General features: G+C 41.7%; 1 protein-coding gene across 1 annotated transcript; it reads right to left on the bottom strand.

The window, feature by feature from the left end:
* Positions 1 to 2,450: 2,450 nt before the first annotated feature.
* LOC134386492 (growth-regulated protein homolog gamma-like) lies at positions 2,451 to 3,998 on the bottom strand. Its single transcript, XM_063108695.1, has 4 exons — positions 3,838 to 3,998; positions 3,617 to 3,740; positions 3,403 to 3,486; positions 2,451 to 2,588 (listed from the first exon to the last, which is right to left on the bottom strand). Exons 1-4 carry the CDS (start codon positions 3,935 to 3,937, stop codon positions 2,573 to 2,575), a joined length of 324 nt encoding a protein of 107 aa, XP_062964765.1. The 5' UTR covers positions 3,938 to 3,998; the 3' UTR covers positions 2,451 to 2,572.
* Positions 3,999 to 12,402: the final 8,404 nt, after the last annotated feature.

Genomic DNA, 12,402 nt, shown 5'->3' with positions numbered 1-12,402 from the left:
CCCAGAACAAGTTGTTGTCTCACCCAGCCCAAACTAACGACCTAGAGTCATAAGCCAGAATAAAATGGTGGTTGTTTTAACCCAAGACATTTTTGGGAAACAATAGATAACTGATAGAGTAACATAGCACGTCATAAAAGTGGCCAAACCCATTTTTATTTCAAATTGTTTGGTCACAGTATACATATTTCCTTTAGACTATCCTACCACATGGCTCATGGTATAAATGGCTATTAGTTGCTAATCAGCACCCTGAGGCTGCTTCTCCAAATTTTAGAAGGCCTATCCCACAACAAAGATTCAAGCTAGTATTATTTGGGACAGTCATGAGAATAATGCAGTTTAGTGAAAATAGTCATATACTAAACATCAGATATCTCAGTACGAGCCCATATTTGTAATAAAATAGTTCTGTGAAATTTGTAACTCCTTAGTGTTCTCTGAGCCTCCACAGTCCCATCTAAAATTGAAAAGACCGATGTGTGTGTGTGTGTGTGTGTGTGTGTGTGTGTGTGTGTGTGTGTGTATGTGTCTTACTTTCAGGTTTTGACCACACTCATGCCTGGCTGCCCAGAGATCAGTCCTGGTCTCAATATTTCATTTGTTTTTTTCCCTTCCAAACCTTCTTTTTTTTTTTTCCAGGGGATTGTTGAAAGAAACATGAACAATTGTGACTACTTCTCACTTTAGAAAGAAAATATGGATCACTTTTAATGTGGAGGACAAAATATCAGTAGGAGGAGCAGCCTCTTCACAGGTGGAGGTAAGGTACTGCATGTGGTTTGTAGACTCTTTCTTCCTGCTCAAGACCTTATGGATCCAGCTTCCAGGTTTTAACTTAAAGTGCAGCCAAGAAGACAAATCAGAGTCTGATGCCTTGCTGTTTGGGTGATTTGTGACTCTGATGTAAAGTGAGTAACTCCAATTTCTTGGTTTGTGTTGCTTTCATAGCTTTTGTAGAATAAGAAGGGAAACACTCCGAATAGCCCCTTCAGAAGTCAAGAACTCAGTTGTACGTAGCAATGGCCAATGTGTTTATATATGCACCCTCCCATTAGCTTTCACTATTTCCCTGCCTCACTTCACATTTTTTCCCACCTGACTTTTTTCGTATTATACTACTTAGTAAAATAGTAGTACATAGTATTTGCCTTGAGATCTAATTTTGGGGGTAGCCCAAGTGTCCAAGTTTGGGTATCCTCCCAGAGGAGATTCTGATACAAAGACTTCTGTGCATTAGTTTATCTTGGAAATGATTATAGAAAGAACAAGTGACAAAATGGGGGACTGTATGGTAGGGAAGAGAGAAAAGCTAATAAAGTGTGTGTAATGAATGGGATATCCCTGTGCATAACTAGGGCTTATTCCTGTCATGGAGCCTCAGAGAAGCCTTGTAAAATATTTCTCAAAATTGTCCCAACAAGACTTCCATGTCCAGTCATGTTGGAGTAAAATGGAACAATCCTATCTTCCTTGCATAAACAACTAGAAAACTCAACAGACATAAAACAACTGTGTTTAGACACGGGACAACAGGCGGCAAAGAACTAGAATTCCTAAGAAACAGAAATGAACGAGGTTAGGTCCGTGAGCACCCTGGCTTTTTGTTGGACAATTCTGGATCACTGTTCAAGGAGGGAGATTCTTAGGAAGGCACAGTGGTCTTGCTGAGTTGAGGAGACACAATCTGAATTCAGGGAAATTAAGGTGGTGAGATGTTATAAAGCAGAGTTGCAGAAAGGAGAGATCTGTGCAGAAAAACAGAGCCCCAGATATCTGCATTGAGTTCCCTTTGAGTCACAGATGCAGAGGGTGAAACCTTTTCCCCCTCAGAAAATTTATTTTTAAACAAAGTTTATTTTTAAATAGTTTATTTTCATGTTCTTTGTAAAAACATCAATATTTAAACATTTCTGTTCCAAAACATAGAGAAATACTGCATAATTTACACTAAATAGGGCATTATGCCTTACAAGAAAGACATAAAATGTCCAAGGGATATTTAGAACACTGTAGTTCCCAAAGCTTCAACATAAGAAATGTTGACCACATACTGTAAAATCATTTCGATAAATAACAGCTGGCATTCTTTTAAACAGTTAGGAAAACAGATGTGCACACACATTCCCCTACCCTGACAATAATCTCACTGTCTATTTGCTTGGACCCCTCAGCCTCTATACCAGGACCTGGCATGCTGTGAGCTCCTTAGAAATATTAATACAATGACCAGAGAACACTTGAAAACGTTTTACCTTCAAATTAAATAGGAATCAGGATTGAACTAACTTGGGTTTGACATAAAAATAAACAATAAATATATTGGTACAGTGTGCAAGTAGATTCAATCACAACCTTAATTATTATACATGTAAAATATTAACAGAATCTTTGAAAACAAGCAAATAAACAGACAAATAAATAAATAAATAGAAACTCTCCAAATAGATGCTGAAACACACTAAGCCCCGTCCAGGTGACCTCAGGAGCTATTTCTCTTTTTCTTTTTATTCCCATAAAGGCAGGGCCTGCTTCAGAAACAGCCACTGATGAGCTGCTTCTTTCCTGCTCGTCAGTTGGAGTTGTCACTGTAATGAGAAAATGGTTGTCCTTAGCAGGTGCTCAGGAAAGCTGATGCACAGCACTCCTCTTCTGTCCTGCCCCTAGGCTCCAGAGTTTCTCCAGCCTCGCACCCAAACGCCTACTGCCTGTGATGCCTGTGCTTGTGGCAGAGACCTCTAGGCTCCTGGATCCTCTTACTTAAGACTGGGAATGGGGTGGGGTGCTGTGATCTCTACTGCATTATTGGCTACAGACAGCCAGAACCTAATTGCTCTCTGTCTGTCACACTGGGCCTCACTTATGCCTCAGAGCAGCCCCATGAAGTAGCTACTATTATTTTCCCTGTTTTACAGTCTTGGATAAACTAAAAAATTGTCCTGAGTCACATGGCTAATCGGTGGTGGAACCCAGATTTGTACTCAGTGCAGTATCACTGCAAACTCCCTGCTCTTCACCACTGAACTGTAGGGCCCACGTTGCAAAAAAACCAAGGGGTCTGCTATTCATCTGAAGCCTAGAAGGAACTGGGAGAGCAGGAGGGTAGGGGGAGAGATTTTCACATGACTGGCCAACACCGCTGAGAATGTTAATGAAAGCAGTTTTACTTACATTCATTGGAATGGGGAAAGGGTGTGGGTGGGGATGGAGGACACTAGAAATATCCTCTGTCACCAAAGCAGATTAATGATCTCAATGGCAAACTTAATTGTGAAAATAATGATGGCTTTTTTCAGTCATTCAGCTAAACCCTGGTTTCTCTGATCTAATATTCAGGGGGCAGATGCCAGCATGTGTGACCAAGGACTCCAGTCACGTGTGTAGACAGAAACCATAACTCACTTGTTTAGCATCTTGTCGATGATTTTCTTAACCATGGGGGCTGTGGGGTCGAGACAGGCTTCCTGCCCATTCTTGAGAGTGGCTCTGCAGAGAGAAGGGAAGGTCCCCGTGAGGCAGGAGGTCGGGCAGGGGGTCGGGGTCGGGGACAGCCGGAGGGGAGGGTCGGGGCGACTCGACTCTGGCGGGAGCAGCAGCTCCGCGGGGCGGGACTCACATGACTTCGGTCTGGTCGCAGTGGGGTCCCGGGGACGTCACCTTCACACTTTGGATGTTCTTGAGGTGGATGCCCTGCAGTTTCTGGAAGCACTGGCAGCGCAGTTCACGGACCACGGGCGCCGCTGTCGGGAGAAGAGACTCGGTTAGCGGGGCTGTCCCCGGATGGGCGCCCACCACAGCCCTGACCCTCCGCTGGGATCCCAGGACGCCGGGTCCCACCTGTCGAGAGGCGGCCGGCGGCGACCAGGAGCAGGAGCAGCAGCGCCGCCCGGAGGAGCCGGGGAGCGCAGGAGGCAGCGGGGGTGGCGGCGCGGGCCATGGGGCTGGGCACGAGGGTCGGGCGGCGGAGCCTGCAGGGAGAGCTGGCGGGGAGGTGCCTGCGGTGCGGGCGCTGTGGCTCCCCCACGTCGGCGAGCCCCTTTTATGCACGGTTAGGGCGGGAAAGGCCGGAGCCCCCGGGCCAGGGAAATTCCCGCAGCTCCAGGTCGTTCTCTGAGTCAGGAACGAGGGCGCCGGCCCCGCCCCTGGGTCCCGACCCGCCTCGCCTCCTGCGTTAAGTCCCGGGACACTGCGACTCGGGGACATTCGCTCTCTGCCCCAAACCCCTAGAGGTGGAGTGAGTCGCCGGACGCGCTGTAGTTACCGCCTGCGAAGGGGCACAGGGGCGCCGAGTGACCCCCGTGCGCCGGACAGAGACGAGGAAAAGAGCTGGGTGCTGAGCTGGGACACCCAGGACAGGGGCAGCGTGACGTCTTTGGAGGAAGAGAGTTATGCCTCGGTTGTCTGACCTGGCTGGACTAAGTGCGGGGAGAGCGGAAGATTTTGCTTAGCTAGTTATCCTCCGTATGTCCTCTCTGGGTCTCTGGCTCTGTAATTTTCGGTTTGGGATATTTCATATACATCTGAAATCAATGCTCTCCGTCAAAAATTGAGCCGTCATCTCGGATTCCAGAGAAGAATGTTCGTCTCGTTCCTCGTGCTGTATATTGTCCAATCACACGTAGAACATCAGGTTTACGTTTTGCATTTGATTGGAACATGGGTCAGTGTCAAAATTGGAATCCAGTTTTCATTTCAGAGAGACAGGGCTATAGCATGACCTCTTCCTTCGTATTCCGTATATCTTCTTTTCCCTCTGAAATGTTGGAACTTCGAAAATTCCCTGGAGGTCTCCTTTTCCATGTATGAGGGGGCTTCAGATTTCATGGGAAATACTGGCGGTCCCTCCGAAGATGCGGAGGGACTACGTCGGGCAGGCTCCTGCTTCCCCTTTTGCAGTGGGTCTTTGGACAGCACAGCGCATAGACACCGGGGTACGAGTCCAACGCACCCTGCTTCTGAGCGCAAATGCATGCGTGCAGATGAAACGCGAAACGCCCAAGCGCACCTGAAATCACGTTCCATTCATCACAGGCCTTTCTGGTATTCAGTGTTGGTTCCCCTTCCTCTAGAAACATTGACATGTCTGTTTTCTGATCAGGAATTTCAGTCTTTTAACCCGACGCCTTCATCTTTTTTTCCCCCAGAAATTTCAGAGAAACTTCGACTCATCGTTAGGTTTTAAGAGGGTTTAAATGTGTGATTCTCTAAATTGGATTCAGACCTCTGGAAGACGTGGAATATGATGGGAGGGGGGAGAGGAGAAAGGAACGGACTCTGCTCCAGGGGGCGAATGTCTCCAGGACAGGGCTCCACACAAACAGCTCAGCTCAACAGACAGAGCCGGTGCCCATAGCCAACCACGGGCACGCAGCTCTGCCGCCTGCAGTTAGTTGCGATGTATCGCCTGCTCTGTGCTTAACCCCAGGGTGGCTATGAGAATAGAGTCAAAATTTGTAAAGAGCCAGCACGGATTAAGCGCCTTATAAATACTCGTTAAATTAAATAAAATGGAGATAGCTTTTTCCAACATTGCTTAATCAGAAGCTCAACCTGTCGTGAATCTCTCCATAAAAGGAAAAAAAAAAAATCGAATGGAAAGTTTCACTCCCCAATTGTTCTTTTCACGTTTAAACTTTATCTGTTACTGCCACCCACCTGTCCCTAACTGTATGCAACACCATATTGAGCAACGTGTGTCCTTAAGAAATCAAGGCAGGTCCAAAAAGGAAGAGTGTTTGTATAAACAACACAATGTCAGTGTGTCCAAAATGCCCTTGTGGTTACTGGTGCTCAGGGGTAACTATGATGCCATTACAATAATCTTTGTCAAGAATGGAAAGGTGAGCTAGAATGTTGTGCTCCTTTAAAACAAACACTATAGATAGGATATGTGCTCCAGTCTTTTTCAATAATTAAGAAATGACCTCACATCTCCCTAATCACTTAAATTCCTTGACAGAAAGGATAGAAGAAAAGCATTGACTCAATGGAGGCCAAAATGTCTTCAGCAGTTTCCAGGTGTAAGAAATGCTGTAAACTTTTAAATTAAAAAAAGTGAAAATTTACAAAAAAATTTAAAAATTAAAAAGTACAAAATAAGATTTTCTGTATCGGCTTTCAGAAAGGAAGGCATATCTATGCTAGAGGTACACTCACATGGGTTTTTTTTTTTTTTTTACTGTTCAGGTGGATCATTAATTTATTTTGCAGTCCCACATTCAATCTCTTCATCTATAGAAAGGAAGTTTGAATAAAAGACACTTCATCTTATTTATTGAAAAAGATGCACAAAATGAATGACTGTTTTAAAATATACTCTAGTATTTATCAATATATTCCTATTATAAAAACCTTGGAAAATTAAAGGGAGATTAAAATTTGTATTAAGGAATAGGAAGTGAGAAATATGTAAAGTTTATTAATATTAATGTGACCAGCCCATGAATAATTGAGAGTTTGTGTGGTTACTCCTCTTACTATCTCTCTTTTTCTGGGATTTGATGGCAAACTGGCCTAGAAATAGGAAAGTGATTCTTTAAAATTTGGAATATGTGCTGTTTTGTTTTCTGATTGTAGTTACAATACATGTTCATTTTATGAAGTTTATAAAACTTAGAAAGGCATGAAGAGATATTTTTTTCTCTATTCTCTCAACTTTTGTCTATGGAACAAACTTTAACAGGTCACTAAAAAAAACTTTTTTCAGCAAACATAGTAGTTAAATTATGAGAGTTCACAGGATTCTGAGTAAATATGAAACATTCTGCTTCCTTTATTTAGTTGCCTCATATCATGAGTAAGTTGTTAAACCTCCACACCCACCCCAAGGTACAGAGCATTTACTTATGCTCTTCTAAGCCTTTTACAAATATTGGACTCATTCGGTCTTCCAAATAGCCCTGTGAAGTAGATATTATTGTTATCTTTATAGATTTTTAAAGTTGCAAATAAAGAAACTGAGGGGCAGAGAGGATAAGTAACTTCCCTAAGCTCATACGTCCTCGAGCCTGAAAATCAAATTTAGAGAAACTGGTTCTTAACCATAATGCTTTGATTTTAAAAAAAGAAAAAATGTTCTATGATAGTATGATAGATAATTAAAAATTTCTGGAGAGGAGTGATTTTTTAAAAATCTGTTTGTTATTCCCCTAGCTGAATAGTTCGATTTACTTATTCTAAAATAAAAACACAGTGAAATCATCAGACATCTCCATAGTTTTGTTTCACTAACAGCATAACTCTCTCCTGCAGTGCCAATATAGCTTATTATATCTTCTTAAAGTACTCAATTCTGAAAATAAAATACAGTGGTAACTTTACCATTGGAAAAACCTGGCCAACTACCCCTTTACCAAATAATGAAGATTATCATCAGCATTGTGATGTCATGTGGATATCATGTACCCCCTGATATGTTGTCATAAAAAGGGTATTTTTCGGTATTTTTTCCAAAAATTTATAACTCAAGTCTAATCACAAGAAAAACATTCTTCAAACCAAAATTAAGGATATTAAATAGCTGAGTAGTACTCTTCAAAACTGTCAAAGTCATGAAAAAAAAGAAAGAACTGAGAAACTTGTACAGTCCAGAGGAAACTATGGAAAAATGACAACTAACTGCAGTGTGGGACATTGGACGGAATCCTGGAACCAAAATAGGACATTAATGGAAAAACCAGTGAAGTCCAAATAAAATCTGAAGTTTAGTTAAAAGTAATATGCCAATGTTGGTTTCTTAGCTTTGACAAAGGTACCATGATAATGTAAAATGTTCACAATAGGGGAAACTGGGTGAAGGGTACATAGGTACGTGCAACTTTTGTACATTTAAAATTATTTCAAGATAAAATGTTTATTTTTTTTAAAGTTTCTCTCTTTTTTTTTTTTTTTTTTTTTTTTTTGTCTTTTTCGTGACCGGCACTCAGCCAGTGAGTGCAGCGGCCATTCCAATATAGGATCTGAACCCGCGGCGGAGCATAGCCACGCTCCCAGCGCCGCACTCTCCCGAGTGCGCCACGGACTCGGCCCTAAGGTTTCTCTTTTTAAATCAATTTGAAATACCAGCAAAATAAAATCAGTGGACATGTGTGCTTTACCCGCTAGCTTTCTAGAAAGGAAATTGAATTTTTGTTGAGTACTTATTCACTCAAATACGAAAATACAAATTATCTGCTGCTCCAATCTGAACACTTCATCATGTTTCTTAGGATTAAATAGTTTGCCTTCAGCATTAATCATGCCATTCAAATCTCTCATCTATTTCTTGTAACTGAAGAAAAACAGAAAGCATTTCTGTAACAGTCTCCAGACCCAACCCCAAACTGACGTGAATGAGAGTGACAAGGGAGAGGAGAACTCTAACGTAGCCATAGGAACTGCCAAAAGAATGAAGGAAATGAAGCACGCCAAGAAAGAGCCAACGTTCGTAGATTATGCACAACTTGACTCCTGGGAAAACTGAATCAAAATCACTTATTTTTCATAAATGAGGGTAAAAGGAAAGGGTTTTTTTTGTTTGTTTGTTTGTTTGTTTGTTTGTTTTGCTGCTGTTGTAGTTATTTCTAGGCCCAGTGTTCTACCCAGTCATTGCTGCAGCAACCACCTGCATGCAGGTGTAACCCGACAGCTCCTTACCTCCACCACATCAGGTATCTTGCACTTTTTGGCCCAATGTTTCTCTGTTGCTGCCAGGGAACATCCCTCACCCATGAGGAACAGGAGCCAGTGAGTAAATATTCCCCCCTTTTTCATGTTTTAGGCAGACTTTCTGCATTATTTCTGAGAGGGTCCCCAGTAGGATTAAACCCTAGTTGCCCACACACTCTTTTCCATTTCACTGTTCCCAGTTCTTCAGTCCTATACATTGGGAACATTTCCCCAAATAAATGGCCAGCATGGTAGACCTATGACTCAGGCTGTGCTTTGGCAGGGGAGAGCCTAGACTGGGCCACTGCTCCATGCTCAGCAGAAACTGTGCTGACTGGCAGGCAGGGACATGCAGTGTGGCTCTATCTACTCCAGCTTGCATTAAGAACTTGTTCCTTCATACTTGCCTTTCCTTTTGCCCCCAAATTGTGTCCTCTGATGTAATGACTCTGGATCTGAGGGGAGAAGAAGAAAGACGTGTGTGAACATGACACTAAATTCCTGGATCCATCAATCACCACAGTCCGAGGGCATCAGTGTGTGTCAGGGTCAAGGTCAGCCTCTCCATTCAGTCTCCCAAGAGACTGCTTTTTTGCCTCCCCTTTCTCTTTCTCCTGGTAACACCCTCTAGATTACTGGCTCTCAGTCCTTGGGGTTCAGGTAGGATGACCCGTTCTCACTTCTTTCCTGTCAGGGCCCACCCTCAACCCTGCTGATAGATTCAGAGATGGGCAAGTCACCTAAGCCTGGACAAATCAGAGACAGTCCCTAGAGTTTTTGCTGGAACAAAACAGTTTTTGCTGGTTGCTAAATTGGTAAAATGGGGGCCTAGAGTTTTGCCAATGCTTGGGGAGAACCTGCCTGAGAATGAACTTGGACCAGAGGAAATCACAGGTAAGACATGAAGTGGGACACATTTCTAAACACATTGGATATTTATGTCCTCTAGCTGGCTCTGATTTATTCATGGACTTTTCAGTTATGTAGTTCAACAGGTTTTCTTTCTTTTCTTTTTTCTTTTAAAGCGGTTTAAATTAGATGTCCATCTCTTGCCAGTGAAATCATCTTGCCTAACACCATCCATTTTCCACACTTCTACTAGAGATAGCTTTCCAACACAAGCAGCTCTATTTACTTTATTGTTAATGCATCTATCCATTCATCCATTCACGATTTATCAACCACTTATTACAAGCTAGGAACTAAATTCAGCTCAAAATTAGGTTCAAATAGGAAAAAGTCAGGGTGCTGCTACTGAACTCACAGTCTATGGGTAGGACAGAAATATATGGCATTGTCTGGAGGCCTGAGACACTCAGCAATGTACAGAGCTCCATAGGCACTCAGAGGAGGGGGGCACCTGGCTCCCTTTCTTGAAGGCTGGGAGTTGTGACAGAAAATTTTCTGGAGGAGGGTGCTCCCTAAGGTGAGCAGGTTGGAGACCATGCCAGAAGAAGAGAACCAAATGAGCAAAGGGATAAAAGCTAGAAACAGTGTAAACAAAGAACACTGAGAATGAAAATAAGCAATTTATTTTTTTTTAACCTGGAGTTTAACATTGAGGTAAGGAGAGCACAGAAATCAAGCAGGAGAATAGACATGGCCCAAGCACCGGAGGTTCTTGGTTGTCACTCAGGGGCGTTTTCAAATGTCACCTTTATCAAAAGCTCATAATTCCTTCCAAGAGGTTGATGAGTCACATCATGGGGGCCATTGGTTTACATACTCCCGTGCTGGATTATGTACTCTGCAAGGAAAGTTATCATGTCTCATTTCTCTTTGCATCCACCAGTCTCCAATGTGAGTCTGGTTCACAGTAAGTACTCAACAAATGTTTGTTGAAACAATGAATGAATAAAACATTTCAGGCCACTGTTTCACAACCAAAGTGTCCTGAGGTCAGAACATCAGGATTGCAGCAGTCTAGATGTCCTTAGATTCTTTTATTTATTTTGACCACTCAGTAACTGCCTAAAAACTCTCAGTGGGTATAAGTGAACCCAGATGAGATATTTGGGCCAGAGCCAGAGTTTGAATTCTACGGTAATAGTTGGGAAAGATTACCCTCCCTGAGACAGCCAGAGAAATGAGTCCAAACCAAAGTCCTTAGAAAGTTCTGAGGCCAAGGTCTGCCAAGAAGTTCCAAGAACACAGATGGGACCTGTGAATACATTCAAAGCCAGCGGGCCTGATCTGCCCGTGTCTGGAACAGAATGGGAGCAATGTCAGGAATAAAGCAAGGGAGGTCCTGGTTGCCTGCCACAGACGGAACTGGAGTATGCACATTCAGCCTTTATGAATCATCTACTTCATGGTGGATGGGACAATCCAAGTAATTAAAGGTATATGGTCTAGGCAGAAAGTGAATAGATAATAACTATTGTTCTCCTACATTTTTTATTCATATATGTGTATAAAGCACAGTGATGGGTTTAGTAGAAGAGGTACGGTTGGATAAGGTCCAACTTCTGATGTAAAATTCTTCATTTAGTCTATTTACTTTCTTCTGCAATGCTGGATCATTTATTTTTCTGTTCCTGGCATGATGATCTTATGATATGATCAGTCTACACATACTTAAAATCATTCAGTTAACACTGAAAATTATTCAATATATTAGCTTTTTGGAGGGGGGTCTTATTGCTTTTTAATTTTTGTAATTTTTTTTGCTTCTTCGTTTTCTTAATATTTCCTGAACTATCCGGAAGTGGTACTCACTAAATAAATGACATCATTATCATGTAGTGTAAAAAGAAGAAATACAGGATTGCCAAAACTGCAACAACAAAAAAAAAAAAAATAAGGAAGTGAGAAAACTTCTCTTGAAATAACTACATAAGAAATTTGTTTTGGAGATAAAAACATTGTTATGGCTTTGCTATTATGAAAACAAAATTTAGGAAGTTGAAAAATGAGTGTATAAACCTCAAATGAAAATAGCGTGCTAAGTAAAAGGTACAGATTTCGACAAGGAAAATTATGAATCATCAAGTTAAAAAACTTGATATTAATTATGCTGTTTATAGTATTTTTCAATGTTCATTATCCTCCAATTTTTTGGCCAAAAATATTTTAGTTTTATTTTTCTTTTTTAAGCTCTGTTCACATACTCAGGTGATCTGTGAGGTATAGAATTCTGAATAATAATGATTTCAAACGGGTAGCTCTGAGGGTGTGACTGAGCTTGTTCATTGATCAATATTTCTGAACTAGTTAAGGACACTAAAGAAATATGAGATCCAATTAGATATGGTGGAAATTATGGTGGAAGTGGAGAAACCATGAATTGGTTTTGTGTATTTTACATATGTGTATGTTACACATTGAATGTGATTCTCTACAATCAAATAATGTTTAATGAGCACATATTGTAGCATATGTGTGTGATTGGAGGGTGTGGATGGACAGATGAGGGGAACTCTTAACAAATTCTCTAGTAGTTACAGATGTGACTACTGCTAAAACTTCAAATGAATCACTCAGGAAGTAAATGGCCTGAGTACGTTATAATGTCTTTGAATAACTTATAAGGATCTGTGAGCCTAACAAGGTCAAGAGTAGGGAAACCGTGTCTTTAATGTTAAGCCAACTTTCTGTTGCCCAGGCGCCTTATTTTTAGCACCCAGCTGCACCATTTTATCACAGCATTAACAGCGTTATCGTCCTCTCAATGTAGTTAATGTTTAACAAACATTTATTTAGCACCTACTCTGTCAGACATTTTTTCTGAAATTAGAAATGAGGAGAGGAAATATT

Source organism: Cynocephalus volans, chromosome 9, assembly GCF_027409185.1.
Source record: "Cynocephalus volans isolate mCynVol1 chromosome 9, mCynVol1.pri, whole genome shotgun sequence".
NCBI classification, from domain to species: Eukaryota; Metazoa; Chordata; class Mammalia; order Dermoptera; family Cynocephalidae; genus Cynocephalus; species Cynocephalus volans.
The sequence above is the reverse complement of the archived record's forward strand: the minus strand, read 5'-3'. Positions and strand labels throughout refer to the sequence as shown.